The sequence below is a fragment of the Aquila chrysaetos genome, chromosome Z (assembly GCF_900496995.4).
Source record: "Aquila chrysaetos chrysaetos chromosome Z, bAquChr1.4, whole genome shotgun sequence".
Lineage (NCBI taxonomy): Eukaryota > Metazoa > Chordata > Aves > Accipitriformes > Accipitridae > Aquila > Aquila chrysaetos.
Genome location: NC_044030.1, coordinates 42,563,582 through 42,583,035, shown reverse-complemented (window position 1 = coordinate 42,583,035; position 19,454 = coordinate 42,563,582). Strand labels below are relative to the sequence as shown.

General features: G+C 37.8%; 1 protein-coding gene across 5 annotated transcripts in view; it reads left to right on the top strand.

Moving 5' to 3' along the window:
* The first annotated feature begins 373 nt into the window (after positions 1-373).
* NAA35 (N-alpha-acetyltransferase 35, NatC auxiliary subunit) overlaps positions 374-19,454 on the top strand; it is a 33,784-nt gene continuing 14,703 nt past the window's right edge. For 2 of the 5 annotated variants that reach the window (XM_030004583.2, XM_030004586.2), the window contains exons 1-17: positions 374-493; positions 1,971-2,126; positions 3,221-3,254; positions 4,744-4,858; positions 5,977-6,051; positions 7,311-7,478; positions 8,303-8,369; positions 9,083-9,126; positions 9,731-9,781; positions 10,625-10,708; positions 12,458-12,572; positions 13,087-13,265; positions 14,373-14,432; positions 15,611-15,717; positions 15,964-16,030; positions 17,328-17,426; positions 18,768-18,946. In XM_030004583.2, coding sequence (XP_029860443.1) covers positions 2,003-2,126; positions 3,221-3,254; positions 4,744-4,858; positions 5,977-6,051; positions 7,311-7,478; positions 8,303-8,369; positions 9,083-9,126; positions 9,731-9,781; positions 10,625-10,708; positions 12,458-12,572; positions 13,087-13,265; positions 14,373-14,432; positions 15,611-15,717; positions 15,964-16,030; positions 17,328-17,426; positions 18,768-18,946 — 1,568 coding nt within the window. In that variant the 5' untranslated portion in view covers positions 374-493; positions 1,971-2,002. Of the gene's footprint in view, positions 494-1,970; positions 2,127-3,220; positions 3,255-4,743; positions 4,859-5,976; positions 6,052-7,310; positions 7,479-8,302; positions 8,370-9,082; positions 9,127-9,730; positions 9,782-10,624; positions 10,709-12,457; positions 12,573-13,086; positions 13,266-14,372; positions 14,433-15,610; positions 15,718-15,963; positions 16,031-17,327; positions 17,427-18,767; positions 18,947-19,454 lie in introns of those variants that run through there. The other 3 variants (XM_030004584.2, XM_030004587.2, XM_041120963.1) reach the window with 3 other exon arrangements.

Sequence of the window (19,454 nt, the reverse complement as noted above, 5' to 3'; positions counted from 1 at the left end):
CTTCTCAAGTCTTCTTCCTCCTCAGCCCGAGCCAGGCGTACTGGCGCCCCTGGTCTGCGGAGTCCTGCCGCTCCCCCCGGGGCTCCCCCCCGCCTCTCCCACACCACGCGGGGCTGAGGGCACCCTCTCCGGCAGCGAGCTCGGCGGAGCCCTCGCTGCCGCACCCGCCTCAGCCCGCCACTCCCTCAGACCACGGCGCGGACTCAACGGCTGCCCGCGCGCCAGGCGGCACCGGGCTCGACGCCACCGCTCTTTCTCACCCTGCTCGCGCCGCCACCTCCTCCCCCCCCCCCCCGCCCCCCCGCCCCGCACCGCGAGCCGTGGTAAGCGCATGCGCCTCTGTGGAGGGGCGCGGGGGGAGTCCCGCCGTGTGTGTGCGCTTGCGCTGGGATCCTGGGGCAGGGTTCGCGGGCTCCTGGCGGCGGCGGCGGTCGGCGGCTCAGGCGGTCGTGGAGGGCAGAAAGGAGCGGTCCGGCGGCGCGGGACGCGGCGGGTGAGGCCCCCTGCCCAGGGCGCGGAGGGTGCGGGGAGGGTCGTGGTGTGCCGCGCCGCGGTGCCGCCGGGGGCAGCGCGATTGCCTCTCGCCTCGCCTCACCTCGCCTCGCCTTGCCTCGCCTCGCCTTGCCTTGCCTAGCCGGAGCGCCAGGCAGAGCCGGTCCCGCTGAGGGAGGAAGGGAGTCCTCGGCGGCGGGTGGGCGCGGCGGCGGTGCCCCGCGGCGGGGCGGGCGGGCGGGCGGGCGGGCGAGGGTTCCGCTGCCCCTTACCCTGCGGCGGGGCGGAGGAGCCGACCGGCCTGTCAGCGGGCGGCCGCTCGCCGCGCCCGACGACCGACGCCCGACGACCGGCGGGAGTGAGGCTGCAAGGAGCGGCGCCGAGACGGCGCCGGGAGGGTCTGGCAGTGCTGGCGTTAATGCCTGACATTCAAGCGTGATTTCCCTTTATTTTAATTAGTTTCCCACGTTATTTCCTCGTCCCAGACCGCTGAGCCTGGCAGACCCTGCGGTCGCCTGAGGGCTAGTCACGTACTGACAGGGGGCGAAGGGACGCTGAGCGTGGCTCGGGCGAAGGGACTCCCGGACTGGCTTTCAAAATCCGTTTGATCCCCCCCCCCCCACCCCTTTTTGTTAACTGCCGGTGCCTGGGAGGTCTCATGCCACGGGGGCCTTTGTTTAAAGCTTCCATGGCGGCTTTGATGAAGCTGTTTAGAGCTCGCCGGGCTGGTAGGTGTCTCGTGCAAGATCTCCGACTAGATAAGGGCAGGTTTAGCATTGCCAATATCTCAAAGGCAGGCTGAGTGGCTAAACATAAAATTCCTCTGGGCTGCCCCGCGTATCATGAGATTGCGAAAGCACAAAACCAGTTCGAAATAACTAGTCGGTAGTGTTTAAAAATTATATTCCAGTCTGAAGTTGCTTAACATGGCTGCGATAATCTTGATATTACGTTCTGCTGAAGAAGTCAGAGGAAATACGCCCATTTTCACAAATTCGTTTGGACACGCTTTGTATGAATAACGAACTTGTGTGTGGTCTGTTTTACAGTTCCCTCTTTTCGATTCCTTTCACAGAGCAGTGGGAGGACATAGGTATTTCTAATAGTGTAAAGCAACAACAACAAAAATTTGTGATATCTACATCTCTTCTAAGAGAGGATTTCTTGACATTGTTTCCCATTCGATTTCCAATTTGACAGTACACTGTTTATTATGGCTCTGTACTGCTAAAGTTTTGGTGTACTTAGTTTTTGAGGTTTCATAGCCCACAAGCTAGTTGTAGAGAACCAGTGAATAAGAAAACATTTTTTTTAAAAGAATTTTTATTAATAAGTTTTTTGGGCTGGTTTTATGTAATGGTAGCTGTTTAAATGAAATCAGGTTAGTTAGTCTCCCTTTCTCACCTGATTCTTGGCAGGGGGGGCGGGGAGAAATTACTCCCATGAAGCACTTTTTCTAATTCATGCATAATGTACAGTGTCTCTGATACAGATTTAAAGGTGCAGTATCATGGTTATGAAAGCTTCGGTAGAAGATGATGATTCAGGATGGGAACTCAGTGTGCCTGACAAGATGGAAAAGAGTAATACAAGCTGGATAGATATAACCGAGGATTTTGAAGAAGCTTGTAGAGGTCAGTCACACTGCTTGTGTTCTGAGAAAACTTGGAATCGTTTGGGGGACTAAGCGTAGTTCTTTGAGGTGTTTTAAGCAATAGTTTGACCCAGGTTCGAGCTCCAGATGAATGCAACTACCTTGATTCTGTGTTTCCCTGTGTTTAACTTAACTGTGAGGTTGGAAATATCAGAAGAACCTCACCTTGCTTCCTCCTCCAGATTACATAAATATCTTTTTTCAGTCATGTTTTTTCATCTTATGCGTTTTTGCACCCGCTTTTTTTCTTTGCAAAGATTTCTTCCTCTCTCTTCTGCCAAATGGAAGCCTCGTTCATCCATGCAGAATCAACAGTCTGTTTTTTCCTGCACATTTTTGGATCTGTAGGGTCCAATGATTTATTCATTTAATTGGTCAGTGCATCATTTTTCATCTTTGAAACAAGGCTGAGCTTCTGAGGAGATGCAATGCATCCCAGTCACATGGAAGCAGTTGCTTCCATTTAAACAGTGCCTTTATTGTTGTTAGATATTAGTGCTAGTTTACTGTGACGATGACTTTATTTTTTCAGCTGATTTTATGATGACATTATGGAAAAATAAATATAAAACTGCAACTTACCACACACAATATTACATAATGATAAACACAATTTCCTTATGCCGTCAAATAATTCCTGTATATTAATGATATACTGTTTGTGTACCCATCAAATACATCTAAAAGCTTCATTAAAAGTAATGAGGAAAAGCAAGCCTTTCAGAAAACTCTCCTGGAGAAAATCAGACATCTGCATAAAACAGCACAGAAAATGGCTCTCCTGTGTTCCAGGCTATTCAGATGCTACTCTTTGGTAATTGTAAAACCCCTTTAACTGTTGGAATAACAGAGAGGGATGAGGAAAGACTCTGAAAAACTGGATTTTTTTAGCCTTTCAGTCTTGAAAGTGCTTTGTCAGTAAAAGCAAATGAAGGTGAAGTAGAAATGTCTGGTCTGCTTCCCACACCTTGTTCTCTCTTAGCATAAGACAGTTTGGGGTGTGACAAGACTATCCTGGAAAAGTTGTGCTAGAATGATGATTGTAATTGGTTTCCCTGTTCTGTTCCTTTGTAGAACTGAAGTTAGGAGAACTGCTTCATGACAAGCTGTAAGTATGCCTGTGAGATAGTTCAGGTTTTTAGATAAGATTAGTGCAAATATGTTAATGTTCATTAATAAGTAAGTCATAATAAGCAAGTTGGTATCAACTAAGCTTTTTTTAAACTTTTGCTTTAAATAAAATAGTATTTAGAATATCATTCGTCTTCAGCAGTATGTGTATGATGCACCTGGATGAATGCTGAACATTTCTCGTCATACCAGTCTAACATTACATTTTCAGTTAATCAATGTAGTTTAGAAGTTTATAGCACACCTAATGATCAGTGATGCTGACACTACTGAACCTACTGAACTATTTTATTGGACATGCTTTTATAAAAAAATGCCAGAAAGACTCTAAGATTTTGAATTTGGTTACCTCAAATGTCACTAACAAGTTTAGGGTAAACAATCCATGTGCTTTAACATAACTCTTAAATGACTTGCTAAAACAGAAATAGAAAGGTCTACAGATTAAGAAAAAATATATTTAAAAAAAAAAGCATGTGCTAAAATCTTGCTGAATTCATTAAAGAGTGACGTGAGATTAAAATATTTTAAAGATAAAAGTAAATTGTTTAGCCACACGAGTCTGTTCACTTGCATAAAGAAAAAAGTGCTTATTTAAGACTAATAGCTCAGAAAATGGAAGCACACTGTTAAATATATTGCTGCTTAAGAACGTGTGCAAGGATGTCACCAAGTAGTTACTGAGTAGAATCAAAGCAAGTTTTTGAGGTATATTTTTATACATAAGAGCATTTCAGAGCAAATACGCTTTTCAGAATTAGAATGTGCCACATGCAATAACCTTTTTTATATAATGAAGGCTTGTGCAGCAGTTCTGATGAATATCATATATACCAAAGGTGAGGCACTATATCCCTTCTTCTGTAGGGCAGTCTTCGTTTGGTGTGGTTCTTCCGCAAGCTTTTATGCCTTGACTACAGGTGATCCATTGTCACATGCTGGGGTTTTTTTGTGTCAGTTTTCTTAACATGCCCATTTTAAACAAAGTTGGTATATTCAATGTATATTATTGTCAGTACGTGGCATCTATATTGTCATTAGTTTGTGGGAGACATATATTACTTGGGTTTTTGGATGTAGCATAATAAAGAACAGCTTGTTCAGTTAATATCAGTTTATTATGTTATGTGATTTTAAAAAGGTGCTTTATCATTATGATCTAGAAGCAAGTATGCATAGATTTAGTAGTGGGATATTTGGCTCAGGAGTGTTCTTCAGCTTTAAAAAAAGGCTAAGAGTTTTACTTTTAGCCTTCCATTTTCTTACCTACTTGTTGCGAGATCCTCAAATTCCTGAAAACCATGATCTCTGAAGATCAGTAATAGTGTTCACATACCTTACCTTATTGTCTGTAGTCAGAATACAGTGTACCCAGTTTGTCATTGTATGTTCTTTTACATTGGTTTGTGAAGACTGTTTTGTGTAAAATAATTACATTTAGAACATTTTTTTATTGGTATTCTTAGTTTTGGTCTTTTTGAAGCCATGTCTGCCATTGAAATGATGGATCCCAAGATGGATGCTGGTATGATTGGAAACCAAGTTAATAGAAAGGTTCTTAACTTTGAGCAAGCTATTAAGGTTTGTGTGACTTTCCTGGTTTTGCCTACATTGTCTGTAAAAGTGTGATATAGTTTTATCAAATTGCAGTTAAGCACAATTCAACGTAATTCATGTTTTCAATCTTTACTTAAAATTAATTTTTTCTTTTTTGTTTTGGATAGTTAAATAAGAAATAGCTCGTGATGTTTACCTTTTTTGTTACCTACATTAACACAATGATGTTAACTCTTGCAGTGAAAAGTACTGTGAAATTGTTGGATATTGATACATCAGATAAATAAATTTCAGAAATGGTTTTGCAAGTCACCCTCTGCTTCCCCAAAATGTGTCTTTTATATGAAGATGTATTGGTTAGTCCCTCTTTAAGCTGAATGGAAACTAGCTTTCTTGCAAAAGCTGGAAATTAACACTTTATGAGACTATCTGTTCATTAGCATTGAACAGAAGCTGGCTAATTTAACAACATTGACAGTAATGATTAACTTTTGATGTGTGGTCAAGATAGACTGGTGGACGGAGGTTGAAAGACTTTCTGTTATGTTGGAAAAAATACTGCACTCAGAGGAAGAAATGTTTTTTACCACGGACCTTGTTTTGAATGGACTAAAAGAACTCTGTGTAAAATATTGGCCATCTAAGTCATGTAGAATGTATGCAGAATTGCATACATTGGACAAATAAAATGAAAGAAGTAGGTTTGCTGCCTTCTTGGTCCTGACCTTGAAGGCAATAAAACTCTACAGGTACCTGCAGCATAAAAGGCAGTTTTCAAAGAATGGATCCTGCATATTATTCCTTGTTCAGTCTTTATTATGATTGTACATATTGTATTGTGATTTAAGTGTTGGCAGTTAACTGGTTTTAAACTTCTATTGGCTACTCATAAATCAGAAATTTTATTTTAGCTTACTCTTTGAATAGCTTTATGTTTGATCAGTGTTGAACACACTGATGGGAAAGCAAAGTTTTTCAGAATTTGAGGCACATTATGAAGCTGATCAATAAAGCTAGTGGTATACAAATATCCTGAAGTTTTGACCAAGTTGTAGTTTCCTTTTCAGCTATACAAATAATAAGTTGTATTTTGCCCATAGTCTTCCATAGTCTTTAGGATTTTTCTTTCTTTGTTTTCTAAGGACGGCACCATTAAAATAAAGGATCTCACTTCACCTGAGCTGGTAGGAATAATGGACACATGTTTTTGTTGTTTGGTAAGCATTTCTCTGCTCTTAAAGTTAGATGATTTTGCTTTCAAAATATAATCCTTTAATCCAGTTTCAAAGAAGAAAAAACAGTAGAACTCGAGGAAAAAGATTCATCAAGTGGAAAATACGTACGTAGTATTTTAATTTCCATTTAGGTACTTGCATTGGCTATTATAAGAGGCATAATTTTGATTTTTTTAATTATTTTTTTATTATAAGAAATGGTTATGGAAGAGAACTGGTAGCATTTTGAATAAAGTAAAAAGGTTTTATAATTTGTGTTTTTTAAATGCATGGTATCTGACTGCCTGCTGCATAGTGGTGTTTGACTGTGTTGGAAAGTGAGTGTGCAGTAACTTAGAGCACTCGCTTGCTCATTTCTGTACAGTCAACATTGACTGAGCTTACAGAGGCATTTTGAAGAAAGGAAAGAAAATGCTGAAATCCATTTAGAAAGGAAATAAGTGAATTATCAGTTATTTGTTAATTGTGATTTTTTTTCTATGTATGTCTTAATTTCCTCAGTAAATGATAGAAATTATTTTCAGTTACTCTTTAAAATGACATCAATAAAATTACTTTGTTTTTCGAAACAACATTTCAAACTGCTTTAGTCCAAAAAGACATGTAAAGGTCACTGTATATTTGATATTGTGTAACATAATTTGTCTTCTTCCCCTCCCCACCCCCACCAATACTGACTTTTTTTTGAAAAGGGACAGTGGTCATGTTAAAAATCTGATCCTGCTGTGGCTTATACTATTTCAAGATAGAAATAATTGTTTAAATTACTGAAGCTTTCCCTGTAGCTTAAAGCAGCATGAAAGTAGTAGAAAGAGGGAATCACGAAAAGAAACCGTAAGTTGTAGAAGAGAACATGCAGAATATTGCTGAGTTGTTTCATAGCCACTTGCATTTTTCATTCAGTATTTATATAGAGGAAGATTCTAAATCTGGCGGTCTCTTAACTTAATGTCATGTGTAAGTCATAGAGATTAGACCTGAACTTTGTGGAAGAGGTTTATCCAACACCAGAATTTGATGGTGTTATAGGGTTTAGTAACTTACTGCCTGCCACAGCCAGCAGATGAACAAAGGTTAAAGGTTCGGAGACCTTCTCTTGCCCTTTTTTGCTAGATGGAAGGTTGCCATGATAGGGACTTCCTTAGTGACTCACTGAAGCACAGTAAGATGGAAAAAGAATGGAAATATAAAAATAAGGACTTGGCTGTCATGAGTAAAACATTTAATTTTCTTTTCCCTAGATAACATGGTTAGAGGGACATTCCTTGGCACAGACCGTATTCACGTGCCTTTATATTCATAATCCAGACTTTATAGAAGATCCTGCTATGAAGGCTTTTGCTCTAGGGATCCTAAAAATCTGTGATATTGCCAGAGAAAAGGTTAACAAAGCAGCTGTTTTTGAGGAGGTATGTGTTTCAATATCTCCTATGGTTAAATATGTAACGTTATACATAGGCTCCATAACGCAAAAAAACCAGTATATTAGAGAAATTTATTACTGTTTGGTTGGAGGATACTGTAGGAGCATTAGTTCATCCCCCTAAAAGTATTAGACCTGATCTTTTTAAAATGCAGTTTTCTTCTAAAATGCAGGTGTTTCATGCTCTTTTCTGTATTTTGCTGGAGTACTGGAGTCACATATTTTACCTAAGAAGCAATGCAAGCCTTGTGGCTAATAATTTGAAATCAGTTTTACTTGTGGTTATCTTCCTGTTTAATCTTTTATTTTTCTACTTTAAATAACCATGATTGTCTTTTGTCTGAAATGTCCATGTAGCAATGGAATCAGAGTCTGGTTTTCTGAACTCATAGCAATTTTTGTTTCCTCTGAGTTTGGACGAGTCACTTCTTACTGACTATATCTAAAATTGGTTAAGTTTGTATCCATAGTTCTTGTAACATTTTGATAGGGTGGCACCTGATGAAAATATGAAGGGCGTATTGTTACTAAGGATTTATGCAGAAAATAACTACCCCAAGCGGGATTTGGGCAGGAAAGTCACCCAAACCATTGGTGTATCCAGTTGTGCAGAATAAAACTGGACTTTTATATACTTGGTGTTGAACAAAACCACCCACCCCAAAACAAAAAAAACCAGCAAAACACAACAAGAAAACAACCCCAAAAAACCAAAACAACTAAAAAGAAAACCCCAAACCCTAACCTGAAAATGTAACTACTACTGTTTACATTTCACTGCATATTGCTTCTTTGATATTTATTTTTTAGGAAGATTTTCAGTCAATGACTTATGGATTTAAGATGGCCAACAGTGTGACAGATCTTAGAGTTACAGGTACAGTTTGTGCCTTTGTGTATCTTCCATCAGTCTCCTCTTTTGAGCATGTTGGTTACTGTCAACCAAACCTAATGAATTGGTAGGAACCTCAGATGTAAAGTTTTTTTATTAGTCTTGTGAAAATCAGTGGCTTGGTAAAAAGACAGATCAAATTATTTTTCCTTGAAGAAAAGGTTAAAGGGGTTTTTTTATTAAATGTGTGAGAAGCAAAAGAAGTGCTTTTAGATGTGCCAGCCAAGTGCCTGGGCACAACCTCATCCAGGTCTGGGACAGACACAAACCATTGGAAAGTGCACTGCTTGAATTCTGTTTCTCTGCCTCACAATTTGTTGTGATCTGAACAGATTGCTTTTGAGGAAAAAGCAATCTAGTAGTTCTAAAGCTATGAATACGTATGCTATTAGGTACGTACATAAGTATGTGAGTAAGCCTTTCGATGTGCTATGATACGCACTTGAGCTTTCCATTGATTCATTTTTAGAAAATTTGTGAACACTTTAGCTTTGTATCAGTCAGTTTATACTCTGATTTATGTATTCTTGCGAGGAATCCCCGCCATCCCTCACAAGAATATTTTTTGTCTAGTCTTTGGCTAATGGGTATGTAAAGCACTTCAAAACTTGATTTCCCCTCAAAACCTTTTTCCCCTGAGTGGTGTAGGTGTACCTAGGAATGCTTCTAAGCTTTTAATTGTACTGTGGCTTTTCCAGGTATGCTAAAAGATGTAGAAGATGACATGCAAAGACGAGTGAAGGTATTTTTCTCATGTTTGCCTTGTGAATTGTACTTAAAGTGTACTTAACATAGGTTTGGGGGAGGGACTTGGATTATGAAAAATGTGGCAGTTTTGTGTCATTAAATGGTGCTGTTTTTTTCTGGAGAACTGCCATAATGGTTTGCGTAACATGGTGGTAGTTTGCCTTCTAGCTAAAGATGCTGAAGTCTTCAGACTCTTCTAAACTCTTTAATAGTTGCTTCACTAGTAATAGGTGGAATTGTGATGTAGAAGATAATACTGGGCTGGGGCACAGAAAATTTGTATTGAATTTCTGGCTCTTACACAGATACAGTATGTGATGTTAAAGAAATCACTTAATCTTCCTTTACCACAGTTTACAATATGAAATGTTCATTCCATTTCCTTGCCTATTTGCAGAGTGGACTGAGATAGGTCTCATTACGATAGCAGAGTCTTGGATCATTCAGGTACCTAGATTCTATATTAAGAGGCTTTGAACTTGCAAACTGATTTTTAGGGTTATTTAACAGATGGATGTTCTGGAGAGGGTAAAGGAATTTTGTTAGTAGCTTCCCTTTGCAATTTTTAATAAATTATTTGAAATTCCTTTACCTTCTAGAGTACTCGAAGTCGACAAGGAGAAGAGAGAGATCCAGAAGTTGAACTTGAAGTAATGAATTGTTTGCCTTTTTTTTTTTTTTTCTGGATTTCATGGATTAGTAGTACCTCATTACTTTAATCAGTAGTTAACAGCTTGTGAGAAATGTATGTCACCAGTGTTGCTACTACTGTCATATCTGAGCTGTTGTAAACATGGCCCTGAGCAAATCTGAGGCTAGCAGGTAGGCTTTTATGCTTTGAAGGGGTAGAGTTCTGCATCAATCCCAACAGCAGAATAGTAATGCTGCTGCAATTCTGCCATTTATGCACCTACCTCTCAAGAAAAAGTCATTAGCAAAGTAGGTGGTCTTACCTATCCTGTACCTTCTTCCCTCAGTTCCTTCCAAGCAGCTTTTACTGCTGCTGGCAGCCTCACTGTCAAGGGAGAAAGTAGAAAGAGAAAGTGAAAGCAGTGTAGCTTCTTCCAGGAAAAAGTGGTAATTGATGTAGTTGATGTGGTTGATTTAGAAGGGTGTGAGTTTCCTTTCCCAGTAATGTTATTTTCTTCAGAAATTACTTTTAACATAGATCTTCAGCAAAAAGGACAGAAAATTTGTTTAATAATTTGTGGTTGTTCACTTAAGCTGAGATGTGAATGGCATTTGCTTAGGAGATAGCTATGCAGCCAGTGGCTGTGCTTTACCCAAATGATCTTAGTAATTTTTGTGTTAGTGCTTTTCTGACAGCAGTACAGATTTCTTCTATAAATCCCATAAATTTTCTTCAGAATCATATTAGATACCATATTTTTAAAACTAGAGAGCATACTTTAATGAATCTACAAAATTTTTTTTAATAAGTTTCAGGATTTAATGCATATTGCTTAGTAATTTGGAGTATATTTTTATTACAGCATCAACAGTGTTTAGCTGTGTTCAGCAGAGTCAAGTTTACCCGGGTACTACTGACTGTTCTAATAGCATTTACCAAAAAAGAGGTACGTTCGTTTGGTGTTTCTGTGTTTGCAGTGTGATCCTGTGAAATACTCATTTTTCGTTCTCTAAGGTCAAGCAATTATTCTGTAGATTCTGCAGATTTGAACTAATGTTGCTGCAGGTAAAGCATTGGATAAGGCCTTACAGTGGCAACCATTCGGTTTTCACTCATTTTTGAAGAAAACACAGGAAAAGCTAGTAACTGACACTATTATGGCCTTGCAGAGAGACAGAATATCCATTCTAGAACACTTGAAGAAAAATATTCATGGGTTTTGGATTACTCTTTTCAAACACATGAGCAAAACTTTTCTTTCTTAAGTTTTGTGGAGTTACCTGGCATCGGGCAATCTTTTGTCCATCTCTAGAGAATTGTAAGCTTTTCCTTCCATTGTGATACTGAATTTGTATCTAGACTTCTTTGGTCCAAGAAGAGGAATATAACAGCTTTCCAAGCAATTTGCCTGCTTTTTTGAATACAAGATTTCCTAATTGTTGAGGAGGGAAGGAACTGCATGTTTTAGGGCAAAGGGTAGAATGGCATGTCACATAAGACAAAGCTTTTTGTCTGAATAGCTTTTTGTTTATACAGGGATAAATATCTGTCTATTGCTTATTGTTATTTCCGTTTTCATAAAGAAATAAACAAGCTTCTTGCTTAAGTGGCATGGAGTCTTTCCCACATATTTTTGCTGTTGGAGCAGCTGCATACTTTACAATCTAAAAAACCTTGATTAAATTGAAAGTCATGTGTAAGTATCATTGATAGACATCAGTGTTGAGGAAAAAGTGATTGGGTAGTTGAGAACAATTGCATTCTGATTATAACCATTATTTATATCAGAAATCAAATTGTGACAGAGAAATGATATACATTGATGTACAAGCAAATTCTGTGTTAACTGCTACGAGTTAATGATCTGTGCAAAATCAGATTATCTTAGTGTTGCTAAAGTCTGATTACTTAAAGTATAAGATATTTGCATCATGGACTACTTTGATATCAATTAGATCTACTTAGCTTATTCTTTTAGTAGATTTGTGGATGCTATAATATGTGAACATTTATTATGCAGAGCTACAGATCTTGTTCAGCTTCTGTTAGATCTTCAGGGGGGTTTAAATGCTTTTTTTCTGAAAGAAGTCAAGTTTCAATTTGACTTGAGATTTTAAATATTTGAAGTTCCATCAGGGATTGTTAGTCCAGTATTTTTAAAACAAGATTTTAGGTTTTAGAGAGAGCTATTTTAAATAGTACCCAGTTTGCTAACAGGTTTGGATTCACAGGACATGAGAAAATCCAGCACGTCAGCAGATCATGAATCAAGATTTCTAATGGACCTCTGGTATTTTTTAATTTTCTGATGTTATACAGTGATTTCATTAAGGTTGGTAGGTTGTATTTTGTCTATATTCTCAAGAATTCTGCATTTTCTAATGATAGGAGATTTTTTCCCTCTTTGGCTTTCTGCCTCATTTGGCAGAAGAGTTTTGTGGGGTTTTTTGCACCTCCCCCCCGGCCAGTCAAAAGTAGAGGACTTGCATGTAGTGTATACTAGACTTGAAGCTGTAACTATTGTTAAGGCTTATGTTATATAGCAAAAAATACAGTATTAAACGTAGATACGTAATTGCACAAAAATCTGTACAAACATTAGAATCCCAATAGCATTCTTTTTCTGATACTAGCATTAATACTGTAGTCAAAATATGTTGGCTCATAATGTGAATAACTGTTACCTGCCTTTCAGACGAGTGCTGTTGCAGAAGCTCAGAAACTAATGACTCAGGCAGCTGACTTGCTTTCTGCCATACACAATTCATTGCATCATGGTATCCAGGCACAGAATGATACCACTAAAGGAGGTATGTATCAAATTTTGCCATTTTTCCCCTTTCTTAAATTTGCTGTCTTGATAAACTTTAATATCTATGTGTATTTAAAAAAAATCACTATTTACTTTGAACTAATAATACTTGTAAGACAAGCTGTTACAGATTTGCATTGTTTGATCTAAATTTTATTTCACTAAATGATGGTTCTCCTGAAAGCAATACTGTCACTTCAAAGCCAGAGATAATATGAACTTTCAGTTAGTGCATTGTACTTCAAATCAGTGTATATGCCATTTTAAAACAGGGAACACCACCTCACCGTACAGGTATATGCTAAGCTGTTGAGGGTTGGGGTTTTTTAAATAGTACTCATTGCCTCAGCGGGGTAGTTAGTGTCTCTGGAAGTTAACTGTCAGTTAAAAAGTTCATTATGGCCAATTGAATAATTTGTATTATACTTTCAAATTTGAAGTGAGTTCTGAAACCACAGCTTATATGCAGATTTTCTCTCTCTTTCTTTCTCTCCCCACTCCTCCTTCATTAGATCATCCTATTATGATGGGCTTTGAGCCCCTTGTTAATCAGAGATTGCTGCCACCAACTTTCCCTCGATATGCAAAAATAATTAAAAGGGAAGAAATGGTCAATTATTTTTCCAAACTAATAGACCGAATAAAAACTGTATGTGAAGTAGTCAACTTAACTAATTTGCACTGTATACTGGTAAGCATGAATATTTCTTATTTATAGCCAAAAATGAGATCTTAAAATGTAACTTGCAAAAAATCATTCCATATAGGCATGCTGTTGCTCACTGGAGAAAAAACTGAGCTGTATGTATAAATCTTTTGGTGATTCTCATTGTTGTGTACAGTTTCAAAGTTTGCTGTCTTTCCTGATACTTAACATTTTTCTTTTTTGGACAAAGACCTTTTCTCCTGCCAAACTTCCCATTTTCCCTACAATTTGTTAAATAGTTATATATGTTAGCGGCAGAGCCCAAGCAAGTTAATTTCCTTGTAACTCTTTGGTTGAAGAGCTGCATCTGCAGTAGCAGAACATAAATCCTTGCTATATTCCTGACTTTTTCAAATTCATTAAGCAGTATTCTGCATATGTGCCTATAACACAAGAGGGCACTTAATACATGTTTGTTTAAGCGTGTAATTCCCTGAATAGGCTTACAGTTAAGCACCTGCTTATGTTCTTTCGTGAATAAGTGATGTTATTCTCAGCTACTGCCTACATTTATTAGAAGACACTTAAATGCTTTAAATACTTTTTACAGTACATGCATTCATTGAGAAAAGAGCCATAGTTACATCAGTTCAAAGATAAAGCAAAAATCTTTTGTCTTCCTATTTCTTGTTAAATGAATAAAAGCAGTGTTTGCATGAAGCACCTGGTACCAGTTAAACATTGCAGTTTTGTTACATACCTGGTTCAGCTATGTTGTGATCTTAACAGTTTCACAGTATCTTTTTTCTATACTGTTATCTTTTTAATTGTTGTATCTGAAGAAGAAAATTCAGAAACATTGTATTCTGTTAAATAACAAGTAATTGCAGAAAAAATAGATTTTAGCTTCATGTTTTGTTTTGTTCAAATGATTCATGCTTACTTTCTTACAAGTTGTATAAGCCATGCTATGTGTATGTATGTGTGTTTGTGTATACAAAATATAGGTGTATTTACACAATCTTATGTATATGTTTATATAAAAATGCAAATGCATGTTTGTGTATAAAATTGTAAATGTGTGTGTGTATGTATATAAAAAATTGGCATATTAACCTGAATTGTCTTTTTTTTTTCCTAAATGTAAATTAGGATTTTTTCTGTGAGTTTAGTGAGCAATCACCGTGTGTTCTTTCAAGATCCCTGTTACAGGCAAGTCCTAATCTATGTATTTGAATAAAATACTTCTGCATTCATTAAAAATATGGATTCATCTTCTTGTTGCAAATATTTAAAGTATTTGCATATCATTTAATAATATATAAGCGGTAAAATATTTTCTGGAGATACTTAAGTATTAGGTATATGGAGGCTTGTGTTCTGACCTAATTTTTTAAAACTCTTTTAAATACTGTTGTTTAGATCATGTTAGTACATGCTAATTAAAACAGAAAGTGCTAAAATTTTTTTCTCTGCCATAAAGCTGGGCCTGTACATGCATTTTTATGCTGTTTTCTGTATGCTATCTCTGTTTGGGGCTGGTGTTTTTATTCATCTTCCCTGTTTGGACTGAATTTCATGTATAGACTGCCTCTATTGCTAGAACAGTAAAACTGATGGTTAGGGCAGAACAGGCTACTACTTTTCTTCTCACTGCTTCACTTACCTTGAATGTGTATTATATATTCCTTAACTCAAGGGTAAAATATAATTCCTTTATAGGAGGTTTTGATAGGGTGTCCCTGGACATCAGAACTCCTTTATATTTGATCCTAATTAAACCATGTATAGAGCTGATCAAATATAACTATTGGCAAGTAAAATGTTTTCATAGCGTGTGTGTTCTGACTTTCCACTACACGCGTTTGTGCAGTCTCTGTGAGTGCCTGACAGCAGAGCTTTTTCTCCAACTGTTGAAGAACCATGTAAGAAAGGGACACAGCACTTGTGGAGGACAGTGAAATGAGCATCAGACATGACCAGTGAAAGCAGTAGTATGTATAGGGGTGAAAAAAAGTCTTCATTAGTCTGAAGATTTACCTTTATCTGCCTCCAGGGAAACCATATAACCTATTTTATGTTAATCTTCAGAAACATCTGTCTGATTAATCATCTTTAAAGTCCAAGAAATAAAATCATTTTGCATGCATTGTCTTATGAAAGTAATAGAGCTGTATTTTGTGTCATGGGAATACCACAGAAGTGACAGATCTCAATATGCCGCTGTTTCTGAGTCTGTAACCTTGTACCTAGCTGAACCATTTTAATTCTTAGAGCAATCTTACAAGTTTCTGATATAATACAGGTACTGTAAGAGTTTTCTATTAGTAATTTCTAAAGCATTACTTTTAACTTAAAACATGTTTCTAAAAACACATTTTCACTTTCAGACAACTTTTCTGGTAGATAACAAGAAGGTGTTTGGCACTCACCTCATGCAAGACATGGTAAAAGATGCTTTAAGGTCTTTTGTCAGTCCTCCCGTACTTTCTCCAAAGTAAGTGGATCTCGAGTTTACTTGCATGTGGTTACATGTCTGATGAAAAAATATTTCTGCTTACAAAAGCAAGGACAGACATGTAAAGAACATACACATTTTGTACTTATTAGTGCTTATGTATGAAGGAGTCAGTTGCTGTTGCTGCTTTCGTGTTTTTTTGTTTTGGTTTTTTTTTTTTAATTTTGTGCTACATAGACTGGTCATGTTTATAAATGTGTATGTAGGTGGATATTTGCCTTTTAGGTGTTGTCTTTATAATAATCACCAGGCGAAGGACTACATTGATTCCTTTGTGACACATTGTGTTCGGGTAAGTGTTCATTCCAATTACAGCATGTTTATGTGTATATGAGCTCTTTCAAGATTTGCTTACGTTTGAAAATGAGACCAGGTTTTTCTAGACACCTGACATGAAAGCAAAATTGCAGAAGTTGGCCATCTTAAAATGGTAACACTTTTTAAAAAGCCAGTAGAATTACTGCTGTTTGTTTCCTGTATTATGCTTCCATATTTTTCACAAACACTTCACTTAATTAGAAATCTGTACCTACTACCTCTTTATAGGGTAGTTTCATGTCACCAAACAAATGCATAGCACTATAAACAAAATTATTTTTACATTCTCTCCAGTTTAAAAATGTTAAAAATTGTTTTAAAAGATTCAGTTTTTGAATGCAGCACAATGAAAATCTAAGAAAATCATAGAATTGTAGAATCATTTTGGTTGGAAAAGACCTTAAGATCATCGAGGCCAACCGTTAACCTAGCACTGCCAAGCCCATCACTAAACCATGTTCCTGAGAGCCACATCTACACATCTTTTAAATACCTTCAGGGATGGTGACCACTTCCCTGGCAGCCTGTTCCAATGCTTGACAACCCTTTCAGTGAAGAAAGTTTTCCTAATATCCAGTCTAAACCTCTCCTGGCACAACTTGAGGCCATTTCCTTTTGTCCTGTCACTTGTTACTTGGGAGAAGAGACCAACACCCACCTCGCTACAACCTCCTTTCAGGTAGTTGTAGAGAGTGATAAGATCTCCCTTCAGTCTCCTTTTCTCCAGGCTAAACAGCCCCAGTTCCCTCAGCCCCTCCTCATAAGACTGGTTCTAGACCCTGCACCAGCTTTGTTGCCGTTCTCTGGACACGCTCCAGCACCTCAATGTCTTTCCTGTGGTGAGGGGCCCAAAAGTGAACACAGCACTCGAGGTGCGGCCTCACCAGTGCTGAGTACAGGGGGACAATCACTTCCCTAGTCCTGCTGACCACACTTTTTATGATACAAGCCAGGATGCTATTGGCCACCTTGGCCACCTGGGCACATGGATTTAGGCATAAGAAATATCTCTCTTAGCCCAAGCATTCTGTTCTGATCAGATTCCTAAAGAATGCTCGCTCAATCTCATGTTGACTTGTCTACCGAGAAAAGGGCTCTTGCATCAGTCCAGAGAGCTTGCTTGCCTGCTAGCTTGCACTCTGTAGGGAGCCTTAAGGAACCCACCTCCTAATACAGATGTATAAAACAGGTGCCTAAATAGACATCATAGTACTTCTCCTGTGTTTTCAAAGTTACATTGAAAATTTAAAACTACACTTTGTTTCTTTCAGCCATTCTGTAGTCTGATTCAAATCCATGGACACAATAGAGCTCGTCAGAGAGATAAACTAGGTCACATTCTTGAGGAATTTGCCACCCTCCAGGATGAGGTAATGTCCTAGGCAGCAGACCAGCAAACCTTTCTTTCCAGGTATATTCCTACCAGAGTTGAGCATGTGGTATTAGATTCTAGATGAATGAAGCAACTCTTCTGTTTGTCCTAAAATCTTTAGGACAAGGATTCCTAAAATGCAGCCCAGAAAGTCTGTGGGATGCATCCAAAGACTTTTTGTTCAACAGATGTAATGGAAAGTTACTACATTTTTTTAAGATTAACTTTGTCCAATAAGTAGACTTCAGGGAAACATGCTGTGATATCTGGAATTTAATGGTAATTCCACTGCTTCTAGTCTCTATCCTGCTTGTAACTGTCAGTCTGCAAGGTGCAACCAAGGAGAGATAGATGAGCCATGTTTACAAGACACCTTTGACAATTCAGTCTTATAGCTATGTAACATGTAAACAGCAAAATTTTATAAAGGTTTTTAAAAATACACGTGAATTAAATAATAACTCTTAAAAATACGTGCTTCAACTGATTTTGAACATTTCTCAAGAATGGGGAGTGAAAGATGATAGGTCAAGGTATATTTTCACTTCCTGGAAATGTGTATCTTCAGCAGTGAGAGGCATGAAGTAATATTTTCCAAGATGTGGGCTAAGGAGAGCTGTCGGGGAACTTGGACTTGAGGGGGAGATTATCTGTGCTCCAGCTTCTCTCAGGATGGTTTTGTTGAGACTTTGTTGCAGTACTGCAGCTGAGACAGACTGGTTTTTCACTTTGTAACAGATTATGTGGATTGATTTGTTCAGGACTACTGATAATATTCCAACTGTGGGAGACTTCATGTCTTTCATACAATTACTTTTTGACACTGAATTGATCTCAGCAATATTTTAGTTTCTCTGGTGGGCCACAGTGTGTTTCTTGCATGTTAAGCTTATAAATTTGACTTTTCAATGCAGCTAGGTTTTTTTTAAAAAAAAAAAAAAAAAAAAGTAATTATTGCCAATATAGTAAAATGTGTAACAGCTTGTAATTGGTTCCGTTTCAGTGCTCACGTGACTGCTAAAAATGTATATATAAATACTTTTTTAAATTTTAAATTTAAAAAAATGTAATGTTCTTGCTGTGTTACTGTATAGAATATTTTTTTCCTCTGTGCAGTAGAATTTACTTACAGTTATGTAAGTTTCCAGTTTTCTGACAATTTTAGACTACAGAGGTGCCAAAATCTGTAAAAACATATCTCTGTCTTTTAATCTGGAGCATGACTTTACTGACCCAATTTGTATTCACATTTTGTTAAGATTTTATTTCTGGCAGAAGTTGGATGCTGTTTCAGTCAAATGTTCTTCCTCCCCTGTTACTTTGCTCTGTTTTTCAATAGGCGGAGAAAGTAGATGCAGCACTTCATAGTATGCTGCTGAAGCAGGAACCACAAAGGCAACATCTGGCTTGCTTGGGCACCTGGGTCCTATATCATAACCTTCGTATTATGATACAGTATCTTCTGAGTGGCTTTGAATTGGAACTTTACAGTATGCATGAATATTACTACATATATTGGTAAGAGGATGCCTTATTGACAGCTCCCACAGAGCTATCATTGCAAATATTTAAAGGAGGGACTTCAACTATGATTTCTTAATCTCAAGCATGCTCAACACGGTATCTAGTTTACCTATTCATAAAATCACAAGTGGAGAAAAAAAATCTGTTGGTCTCTTTTCTAGACTTACTGAACAGTGTACTCTTTTTTCTTTTTTTTTTTTTTCTGAAATAGTAATTCAGTCTCTAGCTTTTTAAAACAGTGTCTTCTAATGATAATGAATGGAAAATATGCCAATTTTGGCAGACAAGAGAATGCAAGAGGAAAGCAATTTCCTTTATTCTTTTCTGTCTTGTTGATCTCTAGTATTTTTTAAAAGATCTGCAAAGTTTCAAGTTGTGATTGTAATCTGAAAGTTGACTAGCTAAAAATAACATCTTATTCTGTGAGCATATTTGAAGAGACATCTGCCTTCAGTGAAAATGATTGCACTATATGGAGTCAAGACACTTTTTATTTTTCTAC